We start from the raw sequence: 25296 nt of genomic DNA, 5'->3' as shown, positions 1-25296 counted from the left end.
TAGGCATGCCCAGTAAATTGCTAATTTGCCCTTGCTGGTTTGGATCAGTGGATAGAGTGTCTGCCTGCAGATTGAAGGGTCCCAGGTTTGAATCCAGTCAAGGGCACATGCCCAGGTTGCAGGCTTGATCCCCAGTGGGGGGGTGTGCAGGAGGCAGCCGATCGAAGATTCTCTCTTATCATTGATGTTTCTACCTCTCCCTCTCTCTTCCTCTCTGAAATCAATAAAAATATATTTTTAAAAAAGAGAATTGCTAATTCACAGATGATATACATTAGTTGATATAGCAGACTGAAGCCAAGGCCTAGATCAGAGCTATTAAAACCATTATATTGATATAAATATTTATGTAAACCTTTTAAGGTCAATATAGCATTTGTACAATTTGTACTATTTGAGCAATTTTAAATTTCATACATACAATGCAGTTGACAGGGCATCTGTCTTTCAGCAGCAAAATTTCCACTATTGCATAAAACTTAAAAAGTTTCAATTTAATACAAATCAGTATCAGTTGAAAGCAAAGGCTTCCAGGCTTATTATATCTTCAGAGGAAGGGAAAAAAACAACAACTGTATTCATCTCCTGGTAGAATTATTTCTTGCTCACTAGTTCTATATCTAGTCATTCATTTTAAGTTGAATATGTGCCCCCATGATTGTCAAATTTTGTTGATCTATACCTTTATAAGTTGATAATTAAAAATTGACATGTATACAATTATGTTTTTGTTCCCTGATGAAAGTTTACTATTGATATAATCTAAAAAACAACAAATATTTTTATACACATAAAAATGTTCTTGAGAGAAATTCAGGTTTTATTTTCTCTTGCTATATTTCAAAAGGTAAATTGAGAGACAGAATCAAATATATCACTGGAAGTAAAATGAAATCTGAAGTTTGCAAAATGTCAAAGCACTAGCCAAATGAGAGCTCCTGAACAAAAGATGCCAAAGCTTTGTTATTCAAATGTAAGTAATGAATGAAATTTGGGAGCTTTTTGGGAAAATGATTCCCATCTCCATTTAGAGGAGCTCTCAGAGCTTAATGGGAGTCAGGCTTCATGTTCTAACATTTGGCCTGGCACATTATAATAGGCGAAGGAAGCTTTTCAGTGTACAGATGAGCTGATTCATTTCTCCATCACTGCATTACACAAGGTGGGCCGTTTTTCCTTCCCAGACTCACAGAGCAACTTCCATCAGTGACCTATTCTTCCAACCCATACTACAAGGTGGGGAGAGGGACAGTGGAATCCTTTACCTGTGTCTGAAGGCTGTTCAACCAGTGGAGGCTGTTCAACAAGTGGGGAAGCTGGTGAGGATGCCTTCCTTCGAACTAGGGTTAGGTGTACCACTTGCCCCGCGTTACGTAATACTTCAACAACATCCTGGTTGGCAAAACCCTGAATATTCACACCATCGACCTAAAAGACATTAAACAGGTTTCAAGTTAGCTACTATTTTAAATTCTGGTAAGGTAGAATCAAATTAGGCAATTCATTTTATTCCCCAAATGATTTGTTATTAGACCTAAGAAAGTATTTGAATAAGGATGCAAAATTAGTATAAAATATGCTGACAAGCTTCCTGAAACACAAGAAAGCAAATTCAAACTTGTAGTCCTAAAATCACACATTTTAACTTAAGCCTAAGAGGTAAAGAGTCTCATTTTCTGATACTATTCAAAATTTCAAGTGCCATAAAAATATTCAGGTGAATTAGATAGCAGATCTTTACCTGCAAATATATAACCAGCTATGAACTTTTGTTTTGTTTTATGAAACTATGAAAATCTGATGCTTGTCAGAACTGCTATAATGTGATGGTTAAAGCACAGGATTTGAAGTTGAGAGCCTTATGTTGGAATGCCAACCCCAGCAATGTATTGTTAACATAGATACTCTGAACTTCAACTTCTTTCCTCTGAAAAATGGGCATAATTTCTACTTCCCATGGTTGTCTGAGACTGCATGTAAAAATGCCGAATAAACTATAGCTATTATTAAATACATACCTGTATATATTATATTTTTCTTACCAATATAGTTAGTGACTCTTCACAGACATTTAAAAAATAAAAATAAAATTTAGGACCCATAAGACTCCAAATTAATGAGATTTTACTCTACTAACAAACTTAGTTTTTTAAAGTATTATGGGATTATATTAAGCCATTCCCCTCTCATCTACACTAATAAAAGAGTAACATACGAATTGACCATACCTTCGCAACACCCATCAGCCAATCAGGAGCGAGTATGCAAATTAACCCAACAAAGATGGTGGGTTAATTTGCATATGCAGGCACCGAGCGGCTGGGGCAGGGCGGGACACAGGCATTCCACACCACTGCAGCTGCTCTGGGCCTCTGTGCAGTGTGGGAAGGCAGAAAGGCGGCTCTGGCCAGGGCAGCCAGGGGAAAGAAGGCCCATTCTTGCACAAATCTTCGTGCATCAGTCCTCTAGTACATATTATAATAAAGATAACTTTCCCCCCCAACTTGATTCAATTCTAAACAGAAAGCAGTTACTTACAGCAACTATTTTGTCATTCACTTGAATTTGTCCATTATGATATGCAGCACTGCCAGGTATTACACTCCTCACATAAATCCCAGAAGCTTCCCCTAAGGTGCACAAAACATATGGAAAAAGGGAGAAAACTCTAATTAGACCTTGATTGCAAGATTCATTATCAAGAGGTTAATTAGCTAAAGGACTGACAGAAGGCTTGATAAATACTATTTTAAACACAAGCAGAGAAACTGATGGATTATTTCAAACTGTCACTGTCACAAGTGAGCTGAATTTGAAATTGACTGATGACTATTTTTGGAAAAATAATAGTAATGGAACCTTGAGGAGATGCACTCCAATATAAGCTGGAATTCGAAGAGCCCTCTTCTCTTGGTCTGTCACCCTTCTCAATGGACTTGGCATGGCTTTCAATGTTTTTCACCTGTACTATGACAAGAGTCTCCTAACAGGTCTTCCTGACTGTATGTAGTTCACTGTTCATGTTAGCTTCCCCAAACACAGAAAAAAGAGAGGCACACACAGTCTTCAAAAACTAGAATAATCTCAGCAACATGAAATAATCCTCATATTATAGAATAAAATATTTAACCAGAAAATATGGCTATATAAAAATTACAGCTATGTAAAAAATATGCATGCCTAACGGACAAGGACTTGAAGGGAATTTGGAAAAAGAAAACGCATAGTTCTGGATGATTTTATATTTTTATTTTTTAATATAAAATGAATTTAAAATATTGTCTGCAGAACAAAAATAAGCATAGCCCTATCTGGTTTGGCTCAGTGGATAGAATATCAGCCTGCAGACTGAAGGGTCCCAGGTTCGATTCCCAGTCAGGGCACATGCCTGGGCTGTGGGCGATCCCCAGTAGAAGGTGTGCAGGAGGCAGCCAATCAATGATTCTCTCTCATCATTGACGTTTCTATCTCTCTCTTCCTCTCTGAAATCAATAAAAATATATCTATATCTATAAAAGCCTAAGCGACCGTTACTACCAAATGACTGAACCAACCGGTCGACCAGTCGCTATGACACACACTGACCACCAGGGGGCAGATGCTCAATGCAGGAGCTGTCCCCTGGTGGTCAGTGCACTCCCACAGCCAACTTCCCACGGCCCCTCCCCCTGTCTGGTCGGCCCCCATCGGGCCCTGGTGCTAAACCATTCGTAGAGACCTGTTTCTGGGTTGGGGTTTCATAGGTAGCAGAGCAGCTCCCTCGCTGCAATCTATTAAAAGTCAGCCCTCAACACAAGTGTTTGTCTCACTCCTGTCCTCTCCCTTCCCCAGGGGCCGCCCGCCTGCAGTGGTGGCAGAGGCGAGGGAAGGAGGACGCTGATGCCAACAGTGGCATCAGCATCCATTCCTTCTGCACCTGGCCCTGCGACTGTCGCCTCCTCTCCCAACCCCAACCAGGGCCTTTGGGCCCCGGGCTGGGATGGGGAACCGGGGTGGGTTGCAGCAGATGTGGCCCCTTTCCCAGGGGGGCCGAGGGCTGGCTCCCTCCTCAGGGCCAGCAGCCAACCTCCCGCAGTCCCTCCCCCCCACCTTTGTGCACAAATTTGTGTACCAGGCCTCTAGTATTTAAATAAATAAATAAATATAAGCACAATGGATTTCTTCTTTTTTTAAATTTTTTTATTATTATTGGTTTTTTTACAGAGAGAAAGGGAGAGGGATAGAGAGTTAGAAACATCGATGAGAGAGAAACATCGATCAGCTGCCTCCTGCACACTCCCTACTGGGGATGTGGCCGTAACCAAGGTACATGCCCTTGACTGGAATCGAACCTGGGACCCTTGAGTCTGCAGGCGAAAGCTCTATCCACTGAGCCAAACTGGTTAGGGCAGCACAATGGATTTCTATCACCTACATAACAAAAGTAAATTTCACAGAATCACATTCAAGGACCTCCATAATCTGCCCCAGGCTTCCGCTTTTTTTATTTAAAGTATATTTTACTTAGGCTGTGAAACCAAGATGGCGGCATAGGTAAACACCTAAACTGCTGCCTCACACAACAATTTCAAAACTACAACTAAAAGACAAAACGTCTAGCACCCAGAACCACGGGAAAGCGGGCTGAGTGGAAGTTCTACAACTAGAAGGAAAGAGAAAAGAGCCGTGAGACGTGCACAAGCACTGAAAAGCTGAGGTATGGAGGCGCGTGAATTGGGCTGGCGGCGGGTGTCTGGGTATGCTGCTTTTTTCAACCTGAAGGGAGACAAGCTCCCGATTACTCTGAACTCCAGTTTCTGGGGAGATGCTGGGGACCCAAACTCCTACGGGGAGAAGCTGGACTGTCGGCCATCGGGTCCGAAAGTGAGGGTGGCTTTCTTGCTGAGGTGCACCCAACAATCATTGTTTACTGCGCTGGGGCACGGGGCGCAGGACGCGGGGATTTGGAAACATGGAGATGCAGAGACGGCTGACTCGCAGCCATCGCTGTTTGCCACGCCCTAGCCTAGTGACTCCCTGACACCATGCCCCACACAACTACAAACCCACCCAAGCTTCATGCAGCGGCTTTTGCATATAGATGGTCTGCCCTACCGCAGCTTAACCTAACAAACTGCAGCTCTGGTCAGACAGCTCCAAAACCTCCAAACCCCAAGCAAGGAGGAGAAAACTGTAGTTCTCGCTGTAGCTCCTGCTGGGTGACCTCAGACAGTAGCTGACCTGCACCCCATTGGAGATCCAGAAGCCAGTGTATCTAGTGGTCAGTGTGAGACAACACCAGATTTCAACTACTCACATCCATAAGTGACTTATTCAAGAGGCAGACTCAGTGAGCACCAAAGCTCCACTGAAGCAAGTCCTGCCCCCTAAGCATGTCTCCAGCGCAGCAGTTCTTCCATTATAGACAAAGCGGGTCCTCACAGCCAATTGTCCTGGAGGTCAATTCCTCCCAGTGACACCAACAAGAATCAAGACTTAACTACAACAAAGCTGTACACACAGTCCATAAAGGGGTGCACCAAGAGTGTCCACCTCAGGTAACTGAAAGACCGACCCACTGGCACATATAGGACACCTAGCACACAAAGCCACCCTACCAATTCAGGGAAGCAACAAAAATGCGGAGACAAAGAAACAGATCACAAACGAAAGAAATGGAGGAAAACAAATGACTGATATAGAGTTCAAAACCACAGTTATAAGGTTATTCAAGAATTTCCTAGAAAAGGCCGATAAATTCAATGAGACCCTTGAGGATATGAAAAAGGACCAACTAGAAATTAAACATACACTGACTGAAATAAAAAATATTATAGAGAGACCCAACAGCAGACTAGAAAAACACAAGAATCAAGTCAAAGATTTGAAATACAAAGAAGCAAAAAAAACTCAACCAGAAAAGCAAAAAGAAAAAAGAATCTAAAAAGTTGAAGATAGTGTAAGAAGCCTCTGGGACAACTTCAAGCACACCAACATCAGAATTATGGGGGTGCCAGAAGAAGAGAGAGAGCAAGATACTGAAAACCTATTTGAAGAAATAATGACTGAAAACTTCCCCCACCTGGTGAAAGAAATAGACTTACAAGTCCAGGAAGTGCACAGAACCCCAAACAAAAGGAATCCAAAGAGGACCACACCAAGACACATCATAATTAAAATGCCAAGAGCAAAAGACAAAGAGAGAATATTAAAAGCAGCAAGAGAAAAACAGTTAATTACCTACAAGGGAGTACCCATACGATTGTCAGCTGATTTCTCAACAGAAACTATGCAGGCCAGATGGGAGTGGCAAGAAATATTCAAAGTGATGAATAGCAAGAACCTACAACCAAGACTACTCTACCCAGCAAAGCTATCATTCAGAATTGAAGGGCAGATAAAGAGCTTCACAGATAAGAAAAAGCTAAAGGAGTTCATCACCACCAAACCAGTATTATATGAAATGCTGAAAGGTATTCTTAAAGAAGAGGAAGAAGAAAAAAGTAAAGATAAAAATTATGAACAACAAATACATATCTATCAACAAGTGAATCTAAAAATCAAGTGAATTAAAAATCTGAGGAACAGAATTAACTGGTGAATATAATAGAATCAGGGGCATAGAAAGGGAGTGGATTGATAATTCTCAGGGGGAAAGGGATGTGGGGGTGCGGGAAGAGTCTGGACAAAAATCGTACACCTATGGATGAGGACAGTGGGAGGAAGATAAGGGCAGAGGGTGGGGTGGGAACCGGGTGGAGGGGAGCTATGGGAGGAAAAAGGAGAAACAATTGTAATAATCTGAACAATAAAGATTTATTAAATTTTAAAAAAAGTTTATTTTACTTCATCCTTCCAACAAGACAAAACTCGAGACACATAAGACTCTTGATATTCCACCAAACACTAAATATTTTCTTGATTTTAGACCTTTCCTCATTTCATTTTTTTCTTCTTGCCAACCTCACCCCTTGTTTCAAATCCTACTCCTTTTCCATGTTTAGCAAAAAGCCTTTCTTTGTGCTCTGGCCGGTTTGGCTCAGTGGATAGAGCGTCGGCCTGCGGACTGAAAGGTCCCGGGTTCGATTCCGGTCAAGGGCATGTGCCTTGGTTGCGGGCACATCCCCAGTGAGGGGGTGTGCAGGAGGCAGCTGATCGGTGTTTCTCTCTCATCAATGTTTCTAATTCTCTATCCCTCTCCTTTCCCCTCTGTAAAAAATCAATAAAATATATATATTTTTAAAAAAAGCCTTTCTTTGTAAATTCCCCATTGCCTTCTGTCCAATTGACTCTTTTATTCACCTTCATAGTTTGCTTGCATCTCTGTTAAAACTTGTATTTCACTTATCATTGAATAATTGAGTTATTTATATGTTTGTCTCACTGACAAGACTTTTCTTATGTTCATTATTCTACCTCCTCCAGAACTAAGCAAAGTAACCGCTCAAAAGTTCCAATGAATGGAATAAAGAGAATTATTTTGAAAGACTACATGTTAAAAACCATATTGAATTTTTAAATGTTCTAGTTTTCTGATTCACCACTGCCCATCCCCTCCAATCCCAAAAACTTTATTTTGAGGGTAAAGAAGTCAAATGATCTTTTGTTTATTCAGGAACATAAACATTAAATTTTATCAGTTCCCTATCTGTTACTCACTTTCATTTTATTCTGCATATATAGTGTGAGATTTACAAGAAAACTTCAGATAATAAAGGTTCATAAGCCAAAAATTTAGGAACCAAGCCATGATTTACCTAACCAGGCAGCATAGTGAGAACTACTGACATAGTTTTTTTGCAACATTATTATACAAGCGATACTTAGCTCTTTTGAAACTCATTTAAATTCTGAACCTAAAAAAAGTGGCATTTAGAAAAAGCTCGTTTTGAAAATAGTTATTTCATTAGGCTAAAATAGCACAAGGTGGTTTGACATGAATTTCATTCAGGACTTTGAATACATTAGCACTTCTAATATTTCCACCTGCTATAAGTATATAAAATAATAACTTTAGAAAAATTAACTTTCTAATCTTGCTATTTTTAAAAAACTAGAACATTTCATAACTCTGAATTTTCATGTTACTATGAGATATCTGTAAGAGGTTTATTTTCCCTTACTCTAATAACTTCCTTTAATAATAGAGTAATTCTTACAGTGAAGGTTACCAAAACTTTGCATGTAAGAATTGAGGGAGCATTATTATGATTATTTTAAAATATTTTTTTTTCATTGATTTTAGAGAAAGAGGAAGGGAGAGGGAGAGAGAGAAACATCGATGGCCACCTCCTGCAGGGATTGAGACTGAAACCTGGGCACATGCCCTGACTGGCTACCCCTGAGAGTATTATTACTCAGAGAGATTTAGGCCATGTATTTATTCTTTTGGGGATCGAACCTGCAACTTTGGCATATCGGGACAAAACTCTAACCAGTTGAGCTACCCAGCTATGTATTTATTCTTACAATGTATTCCCTTTATATGAAAGGAAAAGAATCCTAATTAAAGTATTTGGGTTTTTTTTAGTAATTAAACATAATAGTAATACTTTTTGACATTTATAATATGAAATATATGCAGTAGTCATTTTACTTTATTGCATGTAAAATGTCATAATATGTAAGAGTCACACTATTCAAAATATATCTATCTTAGCCTTGGCCAGTGCACTGAGGGGTTGTTGGTTCGATTCCTGGTCAGAGTACATGCCTGGGTTGTGGGCTTGACCCCTGGTAGGGGGCATGCAAGAGGTAGCCCATCGATGCTTCAAGTGAATTTTCTTTCTCCTAAACTTTAAGGGTCCCACCCTCACCCCCACCCCCGAGACTTGCAACGAGGAGAGCAAAGGGCAGTGTCAGCTCACCCCAGGCTAGCCCTCTGAACCTGTCTCCAAGGCCCCCTTTTCTCTGACTTTACAATGAGCTAACAGCAGCCCTATCATGGCTCACTTTTTCCCCTGTAACATTTCTAGAGAACCAAAGCAACCCCACCTGGGCTCTCTCCTGTTGCTTCTCCTATCCTAGGCCTTTCCTGGTTTCACTGTCCCCAGCTTTAATAAATGTACTCTCAAAATCACCTGGACTTGTGATGTGAAAGTCAAGAACCCCCACACTACTGGCCAGTCTGAGGCAGACCCATTCCAGGTCTGGTTCCTGTCTGGTAACAGTTTTATTATTCAACATTTAAATTAAAATTTGCAGGTATTTAATTTCGCTGTCCAGAAAACTTAATATCCTTTACAACTATTTCCAAATATAAAATTGAAAAGATTCATTTACCTGTGTGAGCACTTCCAACATAGCCAACAATTCTAATCCCAAGACTCTGTCCATCTTTTTTAATGAGCTCAACATTATAAGTTTCATAAAGAGAATCGTCCTGAAAAGAAAAAAAAATTGTAATTATACATAATGTTTAGTCACATAACTGCATTCATAATAAATTTGTGCATGGTTTGTCAAGTATTGTTTTAGCACTTATGGTAGGCAGAATTTTAAGATGGTTTTGACTTTTGACCCCTGATGCTATTTCTGTGTTTGTCACATTACATGGCAAAAGGGAAATTATCCAGGTGAGCCTAATCTAATCAAGCACCCTTCAAAAGCAGAGTTTTCTCCTGCTGGTGGCAGAAGGGGAAGTAAAAAAGATTTGAAGTATAAGGACTGGACTTGTGGTTTGAAGATGGAGTGGGTCATGTGAGAAGGAATACAGGGGGCCTTATGGAGCTGAAAGATGCCCTTAGCTGACAGCCAGCAGAGACTTCAGTCCTACAACTGCAAAGAATGCAGTGTCAGCAATCTAAATAGGTTTGGAAATGGATTGTCCCAGAGCATTCAAATTTAGAGCCCAGCCAGCCCACACCTTGATTTTGGCCTTGTAAGAATCCCAGCAGACATCCCAGCCAAGCCCATGCAGATTTCTGACCTACAGAACTGTGAACTAACAAAGGGTATTGTCTCAAGCCACTAGGTTTGTGATTACTTGTTACACAACAATAGAAAACTAATACAGCCAACTTGAAAAAAAAATTCAGGATTAATTTCTATGCGAAAGAACTAAATGTAAAGAAAATTTTAGAAACAAATGGTAAAACTAATTTTTGTGCCCAGCCACAATGGCTCAGTGGTTGAGTCAACCTATGAACCAGGAGGTCACAGTTCAATTCCTGATCAGGGCACATGCCTGGATTACAGGCTCAATTCCCAGTAGGGGGCATGCAGGAGGCAGCCAGTCAACGATTCTCTCTCATCATTGATGTTTTTATCTCTCCCTCTCCCTTCGCCTCTAAAATCAACAAAAAAAATTTTAATGGCTAATTACTGTAATAATCATTGCAAGCAAAAAAATATTCACCTAAAACTTATTTTCATTATTTGTCTTCTAATTTAAGTTATTTCTGTAAAAGAGTAAGGTATCTAAAAACATAATGCCTTGTTGTCAGTTCAAAACATTAAGAGTAGAAAGCAAACAACTGATTGCATCAAATTCTCACTTATCACATAGCTACACTGCTCCCTCACTACAAAGGCAAATACTTTACAGAAGACACCAAATGGCCCTTCAGATGAAGATGAAAGGTGGCTTTCCAACCTCCTTCTCACAATAATCACTCCTCTCTTTCTCTTCCTCCGGGCCCCTCCTTTTAAAAAACCATTTCTTTCCTTTTGCCTAATTACCTTGTTGATTCAAAGCCTATGAGATAGTTGAAAGAGCTTGCAATGAACGAGAAAGACCTGAATTCTAATCCCAGCTCTGCCACCTACTCTTTATATGACCTTTAACAAATTATTTGGACTTCCATTTCTTCATCTTTAAATGAATGGTAAGATCTATCTTTTAGAATTCTTAGGAAGAATTCAGATGACCTGAACAATTCCAGGTACTTGACAAGAATTAATAAATGATTGTTATTATATCACTATAATGATTATTACTAATCATAATAAATATTATTATTACTCCCTTTGGCCAATTTGTTCCTATCAGTGACAACTGTCATACATTGATCAGTATTTAGTTTCCTTTCCACCATCTGGATGTCTCCTCATCGATCTAATGAAATAGAAATGGCAAGAATTATTTCTCTCCAATTTACAGATGAGTAGCTGAGGCTCAGAGAGGTGGAATGACTTAACCCTGAGAAACAGCAAAAATGAAAATCAAACTTGTCAATGTCTCCAAATTAGGCTCTTCTGCTTCACTGGTGGCCACTGTGACACTACTCACACCAGCATGGCATTTCAAGTAGAAGGTGTTTCTACTCTTATAATGTACCACACACAATACTTGATTTATGATGAAAGAATAATTTATGTACTCACAGAACTAGGACTCCTGTTAGGCACAGCATGCAGGGCAACAGGTAAGGCTGTAGGGGTCGGAGGGGTTACAGAAATTTCACCAATTGGGTTTCTTGCAACTAGCATCCTGACTGAATTCCCACAGTTTCTCAGCACTTGTGCAACTTGCTCACTGGTCATTCCCTGCACATTTGTGCCACCAATCTTCAAGATGTGGTCCCCTGTCTGGAGTCTTCCATCCTTTAATCCAAGAAAGAAACAAAATTATTCTGAGAAGTCAATGATCTAACTTCACTAGTTAATAACAATTCATCAGACTTTGCGTTGTGGCAAAATGGCTGGCAAAGAAGACGTCTAAAATGCTGATTAAAATATACTTTAAATGAATGGTTGAATTGGCAAGAGAGAAAAGGAAGTCTTTGCAAAAAAGAAGAAAAAAAAGGAGGTGGGGGTGGGGCAGGGGAGAGTTCAAAAGGAGGAGTAACCAGAATTCTAAAACAGGTATTTGCTTGAGGGTATCATTTCATGTCCAGTGGCTAGAGCCAGGGTATTAATGGCCACATATGCAAGGAAGAGGTCAGAAAGCCCTGGGCATCAAGAAAGGAAGGAGGTCAGATCAGAAGCATAAAGGTAGAAACTCTGAAGGCCAACAAGGTCAGTGGCATGTCTGAGGGACAGCAGGTATCAGTGTGGCTGGAACAGAATGAGCAAAGAGCACAGTAGTCAAAGAAGAGATGAGAGCATTACCAGGGTCAGTCAGCAGTGTAGGGCATTTGCTCCAATTAAGTAGGAAGGGAAGTCATTTGAGTGCTTTGAGCAGAGGAGTGATATTACCTGACTTAGTTTTAACAAGACCACTCAAGTCTATATGCTGAAAATAAAACTATAGGAGAGGAAACAATAGGAACAGAGATACCAGTTAGTAAAGCTATAATCTAGAAAGAGAAACCATGGCTTGGATTAGGTTAGCAGCTGGGGTGTTGAGAAGTGAGGTTCTAGATGTATTTTTAATGAATTGTCAACAGGCTCTCCTAAGCATGTTGTGGGGTGTGAAGGGAAAAAAGTTGTCAGCCTAAGGAACTGAAAAGACTCAGAGAAAAGAAATAGATGCAAGGAGGAAATAATTATGGGAAAAGGGATAAAGAATTGATGGATTTCTACTTTAAGCACTGGTAAGTTGATATTCTGTTATTACCAAGGCAACAAACTTGAAATAAAACAACTACTTAAGAAAAAGTCAGTGGTCATGATGAGAAATAAGAGTAAAACTGCTTCTGTGAACCAAACCATCCTTGAACAGAATTATGGCCTGACTAAAGAATAAAGAATATGTCAAATAAGTGTTTTCATACTTGGCTTGGCCAAAGAAGGGCACTTCACCATAAGTCATATTTAGTCACTTCCTAGGCACTATTATTTTTCCTCAACTCAACTTAAAATGATGGAGGTAATTTGCATCTGACACTGAAAGTCAAACATTTTCTTCTTCCAGAAAAACAGGTGCTCTAGGGAATTCATAAGTGTAAACACAGTATTAGTCAGATTGATAGGGAAGATAACAAAATGACAGCTACCTTGTTTATGTCCAGCATCCCCAAATATTGCATTTTATTAATATTTTCTGATCAGCATTCTCCTTCCATAACCTGTCTATGTGTAAGGAAACTAAAAGGCATTAGAGCGCTTTTTGTTATTTTAACAGAAGTCTTAAATCAATGACAACCAATAAATTGCTATGCCAAGATTCAAAGTGTACACTAATCAAACAACAAAAATATTTATTAACCCATAGATTTTTTTCAAAAGAGAAAAAGCATTATGCATATAGGCAAAGATAGTATGGAAGGCAGAAAAATTAAAAGAGCTAGCATAACTGGGTACCACATTATTATAGTGAAAGCATTAACATATCACTTACAGTTTTAAAAATATACTTTAATCCAATTTAGCAGTTATTGGCCAAAAATATACATATATGTGTGTGTATACATATATACATATACATATCATATACATATATATATATAACTTTGCATTTTAAGTTCTGCTATTAATAATAATTTCAATTCAAAAAATATTTGAAAACCTATGCCCTGGCTGGGTGGCTCAGTAGGTTGGAGCATCATCCCATTCAACAAAAGGTTGCAGTTCTATTTCTGGACAGGGCACATATCTAGGTTGGAGGTTCAATCCCTGGTTGGGAAGTGTAAGGGAAACCAATCAATGTTTCTCTCTCACAATGATGTTTCTCTCCCCCCACCACTTCCTCTCTCTCTAAAATAAAAAAATAAACAAACAAAAATATTTGAAAACTAAAGGAATTCAGGCCTGCTCTATAAAAGAAATAAAGAAATCAAATCTGTATCTTCAAAAACTAAAAAATAACACCAAATAATTCCACAACTCAAAAATAAAATCATTACTTCTTTTGATTCAAGACTGCTTTTATCACTGGTCTTTAATCAAAAGGCAACGGGTCATTGACAGAAAGCAGTGACTTTATAAAATAAACACTCTTTCCCCTAAGGAATTAAAGAAAGGTACTAAATCTAAGTATATCTTTCCTACCCTAGTCAAATTCCCAGAGCCCTCATCCACTGATTTTGAAGGATAAAGAAATATCTGTTTATCGACTCACTCAAACAAAATTGCTTAGGAATAACCAGCTGTTTCGTGGCCTCAAGCTGGCCTTTGCTCATTCTAGACTGAAAATTCCTCATGGGCCACACCCACCCTCCAAGTCCTTGCTTGGAAACATTACTTTCCTAGTATTAAAGTTTACCAGATAGTTATTATGACTCATATTATAATTGCCTCATACCAAAGAGTCAATAATTCATGACAACTTTTAAAGGGGCTGAGTTGTAAGAGTCCTCTTGTGAGACAACGGGGTAACTCAGTGTCCCTGATTTGCCTAGAATTACTGCAGACCACATGAAAGCGGTTTCTGCAAAACAAAGTTGTTTTACACTACCCATTAGAAATTTATTTTTAGAAAAAGAAAAACTTCCAGCTGCTGAAAATTTTTTAAATTTTTGCCAAAACTGAACAGAATTCTCGAAAGATGTGTGCTTCGGGTACTGTGGATTTTCGAGAGTGTCTGAAGATTACAGGAAGTTGTTACTTCTTTCAGCTCCTCTTACATGATACTATATACTTTCCTTATCCATAGAATCGGCCCTGATTACATTTTACTCATGGGTTATTGTTGATAGATCCCAATAAATGCTTCTAAAAAACTCTTACAAATCAATACTTTTCCATTTCATTTACTTTATAATATTCAAGGCAATAGACAGAAGGTCAAGTAAGGGCATTGGAGTCAGAAACACCCAAACTTAATCCTGGCTCTACTTTGATCAAGCTGTGTGGCCAGAGGTCAATTCTAAATCTCAGCTCCCTTTTAAACAAAATGGGAATAAATTCCTTTCTTACTGAGTTGTGAGCATTATACCCAATACTATATATAAAATATTTAGGCTAGTACCTTGCTTACAGCAAAGCAAGTCCTCAAATGCATCCAATTCTGATGCCTCTTCAGGCAATGGTAACCTCAGTTAAGTGTTCTTTGCTGCATCCCCTCAACTCTGTATCATTTTTTAACTACACATATTGACTTATATGTACACAAAAGGAAACATAAGGGTCTGTTTTATGAAACCCTTTGAAATAAAAAATACTGACTTCTTTTTCTAACTTTCTGTCATACAATTTTATATTCTTTGAAGAAAGTAGTAGTTATTAACCCATTCAGCAGAATGTAGGTATGTCTTTAAGGTCAATCTTGATCACATCTAAACTAATGACCTAAAACCGTGATCGGCAAACTGCGGCTCGCAAGCCACATGCGGCTCTTTGGCCCCTTGAGTGTGGCTCTTCCACAAAATACCACGGCGTGGGCGAGTCTATTTTGAAGAAGTGGCGTTAGAAGAAGTTTAAGTTTAAAAAATTTGGCTCTCCAAAGAAATTTCAATTGTTGTACTGTTGATATTTGGCTCTGCTGACTAATGAGTTTGCCGACCACTGACGTAAAACATCCATATTCCCTTACCATGAAAGTTGCATATTCAGTACTTTTTAATTAAAAGCAATATTCCATTTAATTTTTTTAAAGCTGTGATCAGGCTACATGAGCAGCAACTTGTAAAGACTTAGCAACAATTCAGAGTCGGCTGAAGAGATTCTACCTGCCATTAGCTGAGGTGAATGGAAGAGAGAAGTGAATACTGCTGTTTGGGTCTCACCATAGTCCCTACAGGAAAGAGTCAAGAGTCTGTTGCGCCTACAGTTGGCTATATTCCCTAATGATAGGTAGGTATGACCAAGCCCGGACAGGTGCACATCAGGAAGAACAACATTAAGGCTAACTTTGAATAAATAGATTTAAGGAGTAAAGCACAGGCTTCAGAGTTAAACAGTTGCAGGCTCAATCTTGACCTTGTCATTTTCCAGTTAGGTAGCCTTGGGCAATTTCTTATGTTTCCATATCTATGATTTGGGAATAAGATTTATGACTGTGTTATATATGGAATATAATGAACAACATAAACTGATGAACAAAAACAGATCCAGAGACAGAGAAACATCGATCAGACCATCAAACCTCAGAGGGCAGGTAGGGGAGGGTGGGGGTAAGGGGGAGAGATCAACCAAAGGACTTGTATGCATGCATATAAGCCTAACCAATGGACAAAGACAACAGGGGGGTGAGGGCATGAGTGAGGTGTATGGGGGGTAATGGGGGGATAAGGACACATATGTAATACCTTAATCAATAAAAAAATTTAAAAAAATAAGAAGCAAAAAAAAAAAAGAATTATATGAGAATAATTCTTAAAAACAGTGTCTGGTATAAATACTTGCTTCTCCATTAGGACTCTGACAGGCACACCCCTACCCCCTCCTTGATGACCTAAAAGAGTGACAATCCCTTCCAGTAAGGGTGAAAAACCAGACCTGGGCTTTGCCCAACAGTGTCTCAAAGGGATTAATTTGGGAAACTCTGCACATCATATTCTCCTTGTGAAAATTCATAACACACATTAGGATATTAAAAGCTCAGACAATTCTTACAGTAAGGAACCTATTTGATTTTATTTAGCGTGGTGTTTTCTAAATTTAATTGACCCTTTGTTTTCCACAACAACCATTCCACTTTGCATCTTGAAAAATGTTACTCCAGCAACCAAGCCTATTAAAATGGCAAAGAGGGAGGGAAGGATATGAGAAAAGATTTCAAAATACTCCACAATTTCTCAATCCTTTCCAGGTTACAAAAAATCCTCAAAGATTACTATTTGTTTTGTGCCACAGATGCGTTTTAAAGTCCCACAAAATGACCATTCTCAGCCTTTTTGGTCTCAGAACCCCTTTGTACTTTAAAAACTATTAAGGATGCTCTGGCCAGATTGCTAAGTGGTTAGAGTGTCGGCTCATAGACCGAAGGATCTCGGGTTCCTTTCCTGGTCAGGGCACATGCCCGGGTTGCAGGCTCTATCCCCAGTGTGGGGCGTGCAGGAGGCAGCCTGTTAATGAGTCTTTCTCATCATTGATGTTTCTATCACTCCCTCTCTCTTCCTCTCTGAGATCAATAAAAATATATTCAAACAAACAAACACACACATAAAAGCAAACTGAGGTTTCCTGGAGAAGAAATTCTGCTGAAAGACTGTAACAGAAAAGCTGCTAACCTCCCTACAAATTTCAAAGTTCAGACTGAACCTCAAATCTTGCCAAGTTTCCAGCCTCCCAGCCTGACTTACAGATTTTAGACTTGCCAGCATACATATGTCAAAATTTAATAAAATGTATACTTTATATATGTGCAATTTATTATGTATCAGTTATACCGCAAATATTACTCAGAAACTCAAAGAGCTTTTTGATATCTCTCCCTTGATCTCTGTTAATATCTACTGAATTAGAAAATAGTGCTTTGAATTTACATATTTAACACATTAATATATATGATATTGTTGTATATATTTTTTATTTTTTAAAAAGCTATATAAAACTAGTGAGAAGAGTGGTGTCTTAAATTATTTTTGCAAATCTCTTCAATGTCTGGCTTAAAAGAAGACAGCTGAATTTTCATATCTGGTTGAGGTATATAAAAAAATCTGGCTTCAATCAAATATATAGTTAGAAAATGGAGAAGTATTTTAAGCCTTTTCAACCCATTCTTCTTTTTTTAAAATTTCTTTATTGATTAAGGTATTACATATGTGTCCTTATTCCCCCATTACCCCTTACCTCCCCAACCCATTCTTCTTTAATAATACAGCAGAACTCCACAAGTGGTGGTTTCTTAAAGAATAGTTGCAATGTAGAATCAGAAAATACATCCAAAAAACTTTCAGACAGTTTCATCCAAATCTACTGATCTATCTTGAATGGATCTTTTACCTATATATTATTTTGTCATATCATACATTGGTCTTCAGAAAATACTGATTCACAGAGCTATGAAGACCTTCCAAATATTGACATATTTAATTACAAAATATTAAAAATATTAATATCACCAACAATCTAATTAGAACTCTTTAAATATTGAAAACATTCAAGTTCATAGTAAAGCACAAATTTTCCAAAATTCTAACTCTTGTTTGAAAGTTCAAATTTTATCATCATTAATAAATGCTCTCAGTTGTTTTCCTTGAAATAACGGGCTCACTTCATTCATTTTCAAAAAAATATCTGTCAAATACTCAAGTCTGAATGATCATAATTTTTCTGCCAGATATTCTTTCAAAAAATGAAAATATTGTTCCAGGGTGGTTCCCAGAGGCGGGGGGGGGGGGGGGGGGGGAAGGGGAGAGGGCAGACAAAATGGGTGAAGGAGATCAAAAGGTACAAATTTCCAGCTACAAATAAATGTCATGAAAATATAATGTATAGCATAGTGATTATAATTAATAATACTGTACTATATATTCCAAAGTTGCTAAGAGAATAGATTTTAAAAGTTCTCATCATACATAAGGAAAAAAACTATATATGGTAATGGATAACTTACTGTGGTGATCATTTCACAATATATGTAAATATTAAATTATTACATTGTACACCTGAAACTATATAATGTTGAATGTTAATTATATCTCAAATTTTTTAATAAGGGCAAAAATTTTAAAATAAAACAAAATTTGAAGATTAAAAGGCTGTTTAGTATTTAAAAAGTGGATACTATATCTTACAAATGTTTTTAAGGCAAAGTAACCATCATACTTCAGTATATGGCAGAAGTGCTGTATGGTACATCCCATTTTGTCACACAATATTAAAAACATGTGCACTTAAAGGTCAAAATGTTCAAAATTAATAATTGCTATTGCACTTTCTTAAGTGAAACTGGCAATATTTTTTCTTTTTTGCTGCAAGCACATGGTGGAGGAGAATACAACTGCTAGTAGTTTGATGCCACTGCCTGTTTCACACTAAGGAACCAACAATTTCAGTCTGCCACTGCTTCTGTATCAACAATGCAAATTTCAACATGGTGACAGAGCTAATAGCATCTTAGTATTATTAGCTGGTGTTGCTCAGTTGTTAAGAGCGTCGTCCTGCACACTGAAGGGTTGTGGATTCAATTCCCAGCAGGGCACATGTGGAGGCAACCAATCGATGTGCCTGTTACATTTACACTCTCTTTAAAAATCAATGGAAAAAATATCCTCCGGTGAGGATTAACAGCAAAAAAAAAAAAAAAAAAAAAAAAAAATTGCTTTGATCTTGTTGACCCTCTGCAAGACACTCAGTGACCCCGACAGGTCTCTGCTCTAAATAAATGCAGGTAGATTCTAGAAGCATAATATTAGTAGCTCCACGATTAGTACAACATGGAGCAAGCTGGCTTAGAAATGGGGAACAGCTGAATTTGCCTCAAAACTGCATTTGCATAGCAAGTTTATTTTTGTATATGTTTATTAGAAGGAATAAATGTGTATATAACTGCAATTTAATCAGTGAAATTTACATATTATTGTGATTATGATGAGCATTCTATATAATATAGGCTCATTACTAAGTGGCGTCATAACCAAATTTCTAAGTTCATTTCCAAAAACTAAAGGTTTTTAAATATATATTTAATATTTTCCTCAATGTAAAACTAAGCAGAAACAGTTGGTAAGTTTTTAAAAGGCCCACTTTCAGTTCAAACAGGGCTAAATAATAAAGGGTAGACATTTGCTTGACAATGACAAAATTTTTTAATTCAAGTAAAATTTACCACATAAATTGAGACAACTATTTATAATCACTGTACCTTCTGATTGTAACACACGTTATAAAGTTATATTTCAAACCATACAATTTAAATTATATAAAAGCAAAATAAAAACGAAAAAGATCAACTTACTTGGTCTGCTAATCCTCCGGGAACTATAGTCCTCACAACCACACCACTTGATTTCCCTCCAACTATTCCAAAACCTAATCCAGAGCCATCATTAATGAGCTCAACATCTTCAATATGGCCCCAGCGAACCTACAAATTAATGACAAGAGCCGAAGTGTCAGTAAAACACACAGATTCTTAGCTTCCCAGTATAGTAATTACTAATGCAACAGATATACAACACATTAAACATTCATACACTTAATCCAGACAATTTTCTAGAGGCTAAGAGGTATGTTAAGATCATCATATGATCCCTGTCCTTAAGGATTTTATAATCCAGTAGAGAGACAAACTAAAACATAAATAATTAAAATACAAGACAGAATATCAGGTCATAGACACTGTAGCTCTAACAAAACCGAAACATCTAATTCCTCAGTCTATGCCCAGGATCTAGCAGTGTCCAGCACCTAGTAGGAACATATATATGTTTATCTGAATTAAAAGAGAATCACAAAGTATTATAAGGACTGGGGGGGAAGTGGTGCAGACAAGAAGTCTAATCTAATCAAGAATTATGGAAAGCTTCAAGGAAAATGTGGCGTTTTAATTTCACTGCTGAGAAAAAAAGACATTCAAGCAAAAAAAAAATGTAAGAGCAAAGCTGGGCTTGAATAAGCGAGTGGGAATAATTGAAGTTTTTAGAAGAGGGAATGACAGGAACAGAGCAGTGGTTTAGGAAGATTAATCTAGCAGCAATGTGAAGTAGGAAATGATGAGAAGGACACAAGACAATAAGACTAATTTAGTAAACTCCTATGAGGAAGAGGAAAGGTAGGCCCAACTGAAGATATTAGCATTAGGATTATACAAATCAGACTATGAGACATGACATTTTCCCTCTAATTAGCAGGCTTTCATCAGAAATGTACATCAAGTTCCCATAATCCAACTGCAGAAGAAAATTCTCCCTCTCAAGACCCATAGGGCATACTTATCACTTAGTTTTTCTATTATACGTAAAGTGGAAAGTTACTATGCAATGTGAAAATGACCAGGAATAGCCCTAACCGGTTTGGCTCAGTGGATATAGCGTCACCCTGAGGCCTCAAGGGTCCCAGGTTCGATTCTGGTCAAGGGCATGTACTTTGGTTGCAGGCACATCCCCAGTAGGGGGTGTGCAGGAGGCAGCTGATAGATGTTTCTAATTCTCTATCCCTCTCCCTTCCTCTCTGTAAAAAGTCAATAAAATATATTTTAAAAAAAAAAAGAAAAAGAAAATGACCAGGAATATTGGGAATATTTAATAATTTCATGTCTGAAACAATATTTAGTATCTGGGATGCAACAAAATTTGCTAAAATATGCTTGAATTAATAGCAGCTGGTATTCATAAAGTATATACTAGGTACAGTGCTTAGCTCTTCACTTGCAATCTCATTTAATCTTCCCAATACCACTATGAAGCAGATGCTGTTATTAGTTCCAAGTAACAGATGAAGGAACTGAGGTGTAGAGAGGTCAAGAAATGTGCCCAGTATGACACAGCCAGAAAGTGAAGAACTGGACTTGAACCCACTTTAACCTGACCCAGAGCCCCTATTCTTAACCACTATGCTAAGCAATTTCCCACTTGGTTCATTATGTTTATTATGTAAATTGTGCTGTATAAATATTACTGATTACAACAGGGAAAATGCCTATACATTAATTTGTGTTGTGACCTTGTACTGTACCCAGACAGTCTATTTTTTCTTTTGTACCAATGAATGAAAATTAAATAAATCAGCTAGCACTTAGTGTTATAAGAAAGTAAGATTTATTAGCTTGCATTCTGAAGATCCAGGCCAAAATCTGTAAAATGCTATTAAGCAAGTTTAAAGATTCCCAAACGAGACATATAATTTTATTATTTTGAACTGTTTTCGTTTTTACATGAAAAAAAGAAAAACGTCTACAATTGTGCAGTATCAATAATCTAGTTGTAAACACCCAATATAATTTGCAGAAATGTTTGTGAAATAAATAACCAAATCTTAAGATACTCAATAATAAATCTCTAATAAAAACTCTCAGCTTAATTAATTAACTAGCTATAACACCAAGGAACACAAGACTCTTCCCATTACCAAATAAATTATATCTACTATTAAATTTTCCCTCTATATTTAAAAAAATAATCTTAAATAAGGAGAATCATAGGACATTTAAAAAATAAAACAAAACAAAAACCCTCCATAATATATCTTATTTTCTATGCTAATGCTGCATTTGGAAATATGATCACCTTTCTTAAACTATGACAAGTCAAATGACACATTCCACAGGTGTGAAAAGCAATGGTATAATTCAAAAGTAAGTATTTTTCCAAATTTGCAACTCACTGTTTCTGGCAGAATTGTATCAGTTAGGCTGGTACTGCTTTTTGTGTGGACTGGTTGCCTGGCCACAACCAGACTCAAACATCCAGTGGTTTGTTGTAACAATGCAATTGCTTGCTGATGGGAAATGTTCTGATCCAGTGGCGTATGATTAATAGCCAATATTTGATCATTTTCCTTTAACCTTTGATCCCTTGGTGAAATAAAAGAAAATTTTGTTTTAAGTGATATAAGATCCTGACTTTTAAAAGTCTATTATTCAAGCTAAACAGTTTTTTTAATGGTACTACTTCACTTAGTACATATATTCAAATTATTTAATTATATAATGGAGCTTTTTAGAGTGCTTTTCATCAAAGCATTTATTAGCTCATTAACCAACTTAGTGATACATCTCGACAACATACATTTTAAAAGCTATCTGGCTAGAAAAATAAGCAAAAACAATAAATAAGGCTTCACTGCCAAGGTTTTGCAAGTATAGACAGTGCCCCCTCCCCCCTCTTAACTGCATGAACCCTGTACTCCTGAACCCTGTCCAATCTGCCTTCAACATATACCACCCTGGGGAAACTACATTCTCAAATTCATCAATAACCTCTTCTCTAGCAGTACAATGAAGCAGCTCATTGTGCTTTACCTCATCAGCATGTCAATAGAGGCCAAACCCTCCTTGAGAATCCTCAGATGTTACTTCCAAATCTGTTTCTGAGCCCTTCTCTCCCTCTAAGCACCAATCTCCCAACTGCTAACCAAGGTAAAAAGGACTATTTTAATAAGAGCAAAAGCTCTTTTTTTAAAAAAAAAGCATTACTAGTCAATATTTACTGAGCACTATTATGACCCAGAAATTATTTATAGGCCAGAAATTGAAGCTTAGCATCTTATTTAAGTAACCTGATTGTAGCACATTCTTTAATTTCTTAAATGCAATGCATCCTTAGACTACTTCAGATTTACTCTGTCCTGGCTTACTGTATTTGACTTGATTATCTCCCAACTACCACTCTTCCTCTTCTTGCTTCCCCATTATCACTGCAATGCTTCCTTATCCTTGTTTATCTCTCTTGCATCTACCCATCTCCTTCTTTCATTCCCAAGGCCAACCCTCCAGTTGAGATCCTTATGTAATACCTGAACCCCAACTTGCAAAGTTCCTCAAGGTTTATTCTTATAGGCTCTCCTGCGCTGGTATATGCCAACTCAAAAATACTTGCTAATTAGCTATGTTTATTGACCAATAAAAAGAGAGCCAAGGGAAAAACAAACAAACTCATGTTTATGATTATTTCATTTAAAAAAAATACATTTTTAACCTTCAAAATATAAAAATCTCCCAGAGAAAGAATTTACCTCAAAACAGAGAATTCTAATTCATAAATTTGAATTCTGAAAATCCATTACATTGCCCTTATTTTTCTCAGTTCACACCAGATTCAGCAAAATTTGGTTAAGGAGCAATGTCACTTGTGAACTTTTCCCTAGTCCTAAAGAAACATTTCTTTTTAAATGTGATCACTACAGGACAATATCCAAGAATCATTTCCATTTCCCCAACTCCAAAGGAGAAATTTCTTAATTAATCCCAAGTGAATGAGTTACTGTTGAATCTTTTCAACCCAGATGTAACTAATTTGGCATAAATTGGTCCTTAATTTACTCACATTCAGATTTTCTAGTTTCTAGAAAATACGATTCTGATGCATTCAAAAGTTGAATTAGTTAGTTTTATAGCTACTTTTTATTTCTTTCAAAGTTTTTTTTTATTAATTTTTCAATTACAGTTGACACTCAATATTATATTAAGTTCAGGTGTACAGCATAATGGTTAGACATTTATTTATATAACTTATAAAGAGATCCCCCTGATAAGTCTAGTACCCACCTGGTACCATACATAGTTATTACAATTATTAACTATATTCCCCATGCTGTACTTTACATCCCCAGTTACTATTATTTATAATTTAACTCCCCATACTACATACACTGAGTGGACAAATTATTATGATCTCTGAACGCATAATAATCTGGCCACTCAGTGTATATCCTATATAATAAAAGGCTAATAGGCAAATTCGACCAGCAGGCAGGCCGGCAAACCACCATGTCCCCTCCCCCTGGCCAGGCTGGCCAGACCACACCCATGCACAAATTCATGCACCGGGCCTTTAAAACACACACACACACACACACACACACACACACACACTGAGTGGCCAGATTATTATGCGTTCAGAGATCATAATAATCTGGCCACTCAGTGTATATTTACACTTTCCATTCAAGGGGAGCCTAATTCTTGTCTCTCCCTCACAACATTCAGAAATCCGCAAATTAATAAACAATACATCACATAAACAAATTGAAAGACAAAAATCACATGGTCATATAGACACAAAAAAAAGCATGAAATAATAATTTCCATGACCTTGAGAGTCAACAGTCTTAAGTAAGCTCTTTAAATAACACAGTTCTGTGTGGAAAGTCCTGAGAAGAAAGGAAAAACTGATCATCAAGACCATTTAATATGACATGGAAGGTCCTGCATGGCAGGCCCATTTTCCTGACCCTTCTCTCACCATCTTGCACCAAGCTCCGACACTAGTTCCAGCCACATTCTAAAGACAAGGGATATGTTTGATCACTCAATAGGGCTACTTGTCAAGAGATTCTCTTCATTCCTAGTCTGCTCTCTGAAGACCCCACTGTTTCCTCTCAAATGTCCCTTTAAGCACCAAGGCCTCTGGGAAGCCACCTGACTCCTTGGTCAGGGTTCTTCACATGCTCAAGTATCAAAGTCCTCTTTTTGGACCTGCTCACCTCATTTGTAATTACAGACCTAATTAGTACAGAGTAACTGAGACATAAGGATTGACTACAAAAAGGATTGACTATTAAAAATACACTAAAAACTACTAAACTGTACACTTTAAAATGGTAACATTTGCCCTGGCCGGTGAAGCTCAGTTGACTGGAGCATTGTCCTCTATACTGAAAGGTTGTGGGTTCATCCCCAGTTAGGGCATGTGAAGGCAACCAATTGATGTTCTCTCTCACAGATGTTTCCCTTTCTCTCTCTCTCTCTCTCATAAGCATATCCTCAAGTGAGGACTAAAAAAATTAAAATGAAATGGTAACATTTATGTTATGTGAATTATATCCCAATAGTATTTTTTAATTTAAAATTTTTTTCAATTATAGCTGATATTCAATATTATATTACTTTCAGGTGTACAGCAGAGTGGTCAGACATTTATGTAATTTATGAAGTAATCCCCCTGGTAA

The 25296-nt window shown here is 37.6% G+C and overlaps 1 protein-coding gene across 1 annotated transcript in view; it reads right to left on the bottom strand.

The window, feature by feature from the left end:
- PATJ (PATJ crumbs cell polarity complex component) overlaps window positions 1-25296 on the bottom strand; it is a 342671-nt gene that overhangs the window by 294298 nt on the left and 23077 nt on the right. The window contains exons 6-11 of the mRNA XM_080656343.1: window positions 22012-22201; window positions 19646-19774; window positions 11305-11523; window positions 9262-9361; window positions 2539-2630; window positions 1266-1428 (exon numbers count right to left, since the gene is read on the bottom strand). Of these exons, the coding sequence (XP_080512469.1) occupies window positions 1266-1428; window positions 2539-2630; window positions 9262-9361; window positions 11305-11523; window positions 19646-19774; window positions 22012-22201 (893 nt within the window). The remainder of the gene's footprint in view (window positions 1-1265; window positions 1429-2538; window positions 2631-9261; window positions 9362-11304; window positions 11524-19645; window positions 19775-22011; window positions 22202-25296) is intronic.

This window comes from Plecotus auritus (genome assembly GCF_963455305.1).
Source record: "Plecotus auritus genome assembly, chromosome: 2".
In the NCBI taxonomy this organism is placed as follows: domain Eukaryota; kingdom Metazoa; phylum Chordata; class Mammalia; order Chiroptera; family Vespertilionidae; genus Plecotus; species Plecotus auritus.
Note: the sequence above shows the minus strand (reverse complement) of the source record. Positions and strands in the feature narration are given on the sequence as shown.